This window comes from Urtica dioica, chromosome 10, assembly GCF_054948205.1.
Source record: "Urtica dioica subsp. dioica isolate 48M chromosome 10, U.dioica_male_clone48M_v1_H2, whole genome shotgun sequence".
NCBI classification, from domain to species: Eukaryota; Viridiplantae; Streptophyta; class Magnoliopsida; order Rosales; family Urticaceae; genus Urtica; species Urtica dioica.
Genome location: NC_142765.1, coordinates 17,548,414 through 17,555,414, shown reverse-complemented (window position 1 = coordinate 17,555,414; position 7,001 = coordinate 17,548,414). Strand labels below are relative to the sequence as shown.

Below are 7,001 nucleotides of genomic sequence, written 5' to 3'. Positions count from 1 at the left end.
TTCGGGAGAAAATGGCTGAGTAAACATAGATGCCAATTTGTAAAAAAAATAGATAGTGAAGGGCAAACTTGACTTTTTACACTTGTCTTGGTGGCATTTTGGGACAAATTAAGATTTTAGTGGAGTGTGGAAAAAAAGTTATCAAAAGAGTGGCAAATAAGACAATTTCTCTTTTTTAAAATAAGAGGCTATTTGAAGCCGATACCTATCCGCCTAATTATTATTTTGATCTCCTATTATTTGCTATCCATCCTTAAACCCTCTCCGAACCAAAACCCCTTTTCCCCAAAAAGCTCACTCAACAACTATCCATGGCGGTTTCCACGGCTAGCTTCGTCGATAATCTAGTGGTGATCAATCTCACTCCGTTTTATTTTGCAAATATCACTGAGAATCACACAATTTGTTGTATGTAGCAAAATTTGAAAGCAAAACCCTAATTTGTGTTTTTTTCTGTGTTTTTTTGGATGTCGAGGTTCCCGGAGATGTGGTTATCGATCTCTCGACCATGGAGAACCAGACCATTAAGCTCGGTGGTGGTCTTCGTCAGGTTTATACTTTCTCTCTCTCTCTCTCTCTCTCTCAAACACACACACACACAGAAAAGTTATTTTTCGGTGTATTTAATAATTTTAATTGGGAATTTGTTGTAGGAGTCTGATTCTATAGCTGTGACAAAAGCTGGGAAATTGAGATTGGCTAAGGGAAACAAATTCTGGGTCGAGAGCTCTCAGAAGAGAGTAAGAGCAATCAACTTTAGGAACATATTCCATTTATCTTTGAATTCAATCAACTCTTATGCGTGGGTAATCTAATTTTAGGTCAAATTCAGGACTTAAAGTACTTTGTTTGGTGTTCAACTTTAAATCGTTGTCACTTTACTATGAATCATACTTGCCCGAATTATTCGAAGAGTTAAGACTCTGGATTGAATGTCGTGTTTCTGTATTGATCATAGTGAGACCTGTATGGTTGAATATGAAATATGTAAATCAGTATTTTGTTCATATTTTGTAAGCATTTCTTAGATTGGGTATGACTATTTCATTGCCCTGAGTTTTACGCCTTTCTTGTTCATAACAATATGTTTGTTCTGCGCAGTATGTACCTTCGGTTGGGGATTCCGTCCTTGGAATCGTCGTGGACTCGAGAACAGATGTAAGAATACTGAACTTTATTTTACAAATAAATTAATTGTATTTGTGTTTTATCACTAGTAGTGCTTGTAATACAGCGTTTATTATTGCCAAGTTTTGAACATGCCTATCTAGATCTCGTAGATACGATGTCTGAAATTCCCTTGAACTTTCTGGTAGTTTAGGGATCTTCTAAAATAGTGATTAACCAATTTTCTTCATCCTTGTTGGTTCCAGAATTTTTCTGTGGACATTAAAGGACCTACTTTAGCATATTTACCCGTGCTTGCGTTTGAAGGAGGAACCAGGAAAAACATACCGAAGTTTGAGGTGCCCTAATTTGTGAGACTTATGGTACATCATGTTGGTTTCAACAACTCATTTTTAGTCTAAAAGAGCTTTGCCGCAGGTTGGTACGTTGATCTATGTTCGGGTCGTGACGGCGAATCCTGGAATGAATCCCGAGCTTTCATGCACCGATGGTTTGTTTTCATGTGCCTTTGTTTTTCTCTCCTTGATTATTTTTGTGGACCGTTCATTGACCCTGTTCTATGTATGTATATATTTTTTTTTGGGCTCAAATAATCGATGAACTATTATGCTTGTTGTATTTTGGTGAACTATATTCTTTGGGGCAAAAGGGTGCTCGAACTAATGTTATTGTAGCGTTCGAGTCATTTTCATTAAAATGCTAATTTTTTTTAAATGAAAATCAATACCTAAACAATTTAAAACAATAACTTGTTTTGTAATTTTTAAAAGTATACAAACTTACTCTAAAAATCCAGAATTGTTTAGGTTTTATTTTGTAATATATGGACTATTATGCTAAAAATATTTATTTTTGTGTGTGTGATTTTAGCATGTGGAAAGGCTGCGGAATTTGGAGCCCTCAAAGGTGGTTACATGTTTGAATGTTCAACTGGCCTCTCAAGAATGTGAGACTGTTTGCTTTTGGTTCCTTGTTTTTTATTTTTTTTTTATTTTTTTATGATTTATATCTTGATGAAGTTCGAATGGGCATGATAGACTGAAGCTCAATCAAAGTTTTTTTTTTTATTTAATTTTTTTTTAATTTTTTATGAACTGTGTTTTGTCGGCTTTCATTAATAATAATCAGGCTGCTGAGCTCCCCAACATGTCCGATTCTCGAGGCCCTTGGGAAGAAAGTTTCGTTTGAGGCAGCTGTTGGCTTGAATGGCCGTGTTTGGGTAATTTCCTTTTATTTTTGTATGAATGTCTATTCATTGTGATATTTCTTGTTTAGTTGTAGTTATCAATTGTTTTGGGTTTATTCCTTGTCAAAATCACAGGTAAATGCTGGCTCTCTCTCTACAACTATTGTTGTGACAAACGCAATTATGAAGTCCGAGTCTCTCAGTGTTGTGCAACAAAGAATTATGGTAGAGAAGCTTCTTCAGAATTTGAATATATCGAGCTGAGTAACTCTCTTTTTTCTTGACCTAATTCGCAGTGTTTTTAGAACTCTTTGGCAAATTAATTGGTTGGGTTCTTGACCGTAAATATTTGAGGAAAAAAGAAAACTACAGTGAATTCAGATACGTGATTAGCGCAATTTTTGAATTCGGGTTATTTATAAGGGTTGATGCCTTAAAAGGGGCTTTATGTACTTTTATTAGGGATGAAAATTTTATGTTCGTGTTGTAGTCGTGTCATTTAATCGTATTTGCATAAATAATTGTTAGAACCAAATCCGACCGTTTATTTTTTTAATTTTTTTTTTTACAGATTCATAACCGTTTCAATAAAAGTATTTAATAGTCGTGTTAAATAGTTTATTTAATCGTGTTTAAACATTTAGACTCAATTAATTACGATTAAATTATCAGAATCATAGTAGTCATAAAAGAAAAATAATAGTCTTAACAAAATAAAAATAAAGTAGTCTTCACACCAAAATTAGGCCAAATATCAATGGGAAATGGAGGGAAAGTGATGGAGGGTAAAAACAAAACAAAACAAAACATTATATTGAAATTTCATGGAGAAAATGGAGGGAATATTATGGAAGGATATCAATCTCAATATTAAACTAAAAAATTATAGTTAAATGAAACAATAATAGAATTTTATAATTATATGAAATAATAATAGCTTGTTAATTACATAAAAATATACAATGGTAAGGTAAAATGAATTAATGATTTTTTTTTTAGAAAAAATTGAAAACCTTAAAATTGGTCTTTATTTTGGATAAAAATTAGATATTGAATTCTAAAATAAATGGAGGTAATAAGTCATTTTACTATAATTGAAATAAAGTAAAATTGTATGCGATACAAATAAAATTGAATACTATACGTTATTATGTTATTGTTATGGTTATTGTTATTGTGATTGTGAATTGTAAATTGTGATTATTTGATATGAATTGAATTAAGATTGAATATAATACGTTATTATGAGATTATAGTGTTATTGTGATTATAAATGTTCGATATGAATTGAAATCAAATTATATAATTGAATATGATACATTATTATGATACTATTGTTATTGTGATTATAGATGTGAATTGTGAATTGTTCGATATGAATTGAAATCAAATAAAATTGAATATGATACGTTATTAATTATTATGAGACTATTGGTATTGTGACTGTTCGATATGAATTGAATTGAAATAATTTAAAATTGAATATAATACGTTATTATAAGACTATTGTTATTGCGATTGTGGATTGTAAATTTTGAGTGTTCGATATGAATTAAATTGAATTGATAAAATAAAATTGTTTTAAATCCGTTTTAAATCGTGTCGTAACTGTTTTGTGTTTCGTGTCTGGACAAAATTGCCATCTCTATTTTTTTCGAGTCAAAATAGTAATATTCATGTCCAATTCTCAAATCACGGGGTTACCGCACCTTGATTTACTTTATTTCTATAATTTTCCTCTAGCTGGTGATTGAGGTCTGATTCCAAGATCTAGGAAGTGGATTAGATAATAAGCATGAATAATACAATGAGACAATTAGGCCAGTAGTTCAATAGTCTACCATCCTTTTAAAAAATAGTCAAAATTTTATTTTATTAAGAAAATAGTCCATTAATCCGAAATAAATTAAATTAACTGTTTTAAGTATTTTAATTTATTTCGATATGGTTGAAGTAAATTAAGTTAATTGGAGAAATTGCCCAATTTTCTACCAATATCATAATATTTTATCACTTTCCACTAAAAGATTAATTTGGCCCAAAATGCTATCATATATGTTAACAATGTTGACATCTATTTTTGCCTTTCACTATTAGATGTCAACATCGTTGACATATCGGTGACATTTTGGGTCAAATTAATCTTTTGGTGGAAAGTGGGAAAATGTTATGAAATTTGTGACAAATTAGGTAATTTTTCTTGTTTTAATTCATTTAATTTATTTATGATTGATGAGTCATTTTCTTAATAATAAATGTAACTTTGGTTACGATGCAATCACCATTCAACGATACAAAGTGCAAAAAAAAAAAAAAAAAAAAAAAAAAAAAATTATAAGAATTTGATTGCAAAAGACGAGAATGTGCTTTAAAATATTGATTTTTGAAAGTTTTTTCTTCCTAAAAAAAAAAATCATAGAAGTCTTTGAAAAGGAGGAGACACGTTTTTGTTATTTTTTTTACCACTAGAATCAGATTCCCATTTCAATTGGCAAGTCTTCGACCACTGCCTCCAGATGGGACTTATCAATGGGCCTGAGGCCCATAGAATGGTAGAACTGAGGCCCATAGAATGGTAGAACTATGCCAGCCTACTCCGAACCTTGGGGGTTTTTATTTTGTATTTTATACCCTAATTTATAAATAAAGTACAAATTTTTGAGAAAAAAGTGATTAAATAAAAAGAGTAAAATAAAACAATGAAACGTGTACTTTCACACAGAGCAATGAAATTGAGCTGTACTATCCATTACGTACCATTCTATTCTCGTTACTACATTAAAAACCTACTTTAAAAACTCCCATCACTTGTACGTATATTCAAGGGAAGAAAAATTAAAATCGAGCACTAGTATCCAATGATCAGTTAACATTTGATAATGAGACATGTAATAAATCATTAGTAAGAATCAATACAAAATCAAAATAAATACTTTCTTGGCTAATTAGTTAGATGCGAAAAGAGACCCTTGTGTTGAGACAAAAAGCTAACCGTCAAACACATATATAACATAATGTCCATGTCTGTGTACTGGTATGTATTTTAATTATAAATTTATGCGATTGGCCATTTTGATCTATTTATAATATATATATATATATATATATATATATATATATATATACCATTTCTGGCGGAAGGTTTATATTGACGATGAATTGGTTATATGAAAGAGAGATTTTGGGATTATCTGAGTCTAAAGAGAATATGAAGATTTGAGTACGTAGGCAGGGAGTATAGAGATTTAGGACTTGTTTGTTGAGAGAGGGGATATTCAAGAACTTTACAGAGTACCCCGGTTTAGGCCTTCTAGTCATAAAGAGAGAGAGAGAGAGAGAGAGAGAGAGAGAGAGAGAGAGAGAGAGAGAGAGAGACTGAGAATACTTCTTTATTTATTCAGTTTTTGAAACTTGCTTACACACTGAGAGCAAGCTCTCTTAAATAGACAAACTTTCGGATTCGAAAGGGATTCAAATCCGTAACAGAGGATATTATCCCCAACATAACTACTGTAGATCTTTTGACTTTATTACAGAAAAGATAAAGAGGAATCTTATCATCGACATACTTACTATACAACATCAGACTTTTAACAAACAAACAAAATAAATAAAGACATTTACTATTCATATTTTGACAAATAAGATAAAGAGGAATCTTACAAAATTTTGAATTATGGTATTTGAGAAAAGAAATCGTTCGGATCTAATCCGAACTCTTTTTGATTTAAACTTTCGTCTTCATCTTCTTCTGGTAGACTCTCTTGATCTTCACTTGATAACTGGGACTTGACATCTTCTAAGAGCTTTACGTAGTCTTCTTTTGAAGAGGCTGCTGCTAATAATGCTTGAATCTTGCTTTTTTGAGTAAGAAATTCTAGATGTCGTGGGTCCTTGGCTGGATACCAGACTTTTGAATTGAGAAATTTTGAAATGGCTTCCGAGTTGGCTTGAGAGACATTAAAAGTATCCCACCACTTAAGTCTGAATTGTCTGACTAATAAAGGAATATGATTTTCTTGATTATTAATTTGGAACGTCCATGCAAGTATCCATGGAACTCCAAACTTGGAAGAGAATGATAGTAATTTATTATTACAAGAAATTTTTTTAGAAAAAAGATTGAATCCATCTAAAATTGGAGGAGGAAGGATATTGGTGACAAGTCCAAAGTAGGACCACCATTCTTGAAACCATAAAGGAAAAGGTTCGGTAGCTTGTTTTGAGAACTGGATAAACCAAGAATGAGAAAAGGCTCGAATGAAGAAAACATTAAACCAAGCTTTTTGGTAATCTAGATAGTTATAGGATTGTACTGTTCCTGGATGAGAGAAATATTTGGGAGTGTAAATATTTTGATCCCAATCAGAAGGAGTAAGAATTTTAAGAATTTTTAACTTTGAATAATTGATTTTACGAGAATCTTGAGGATCGAGGCAATGGTTAATTTCTACAGAGTTGGAATCTATGAGAATATGTTCAAAGAATTTTCTATCTTTAAGGGGATGATTAGATATAAAGAGACAGTCAGGAGGAAAGATTCTTTTGAGGATAGTTGGAAAATTAGCATTTTGAGTATCTCTGAATTCAGGTTCTAAGGTAATAATAGTTTGGTTGACCGGTTTGTTGAAATATATAGAAGGGGGACTTTTGATAGTTTGGACCAAAGTTGAAGAAGACTTTGAAG

At 31.5% G+C, this 7,001-nt stretch overlaps 1 protein-coding gene across 1 annotated transcript; it reads left to right on the top strand.

The window, feature by feature from the left end:
• Positions 1-213: 213 nt before the first annotated feature.
• Positions 214-2,878, top strand: LOC149383637 (uncharacterized). The gene is made up of 9 exons (XM_089629044.1): positions 214-350; positions 476-550; positions 654-740; positions 1,102-1,158; positions 1,374-1,466; positions 1,546-1,618; positions 1,999-2,074; positions 2,257-2,347; positions 2,450-2,878. The coding sequence occupies exons 1-9, from the start codon at positions 312-314 to the stop codon at positions 2,576-2,578; spliced, it is 720 nt and encodes a 239-aa protein (XP_089485170.1). The 5' UTR covers positions 214-311; the 3' UTR covers positions 2,579-2,878.
• The last annotated feature ends 4,123 nt before the right edge of the window (positions 2,879-7,001 follow it).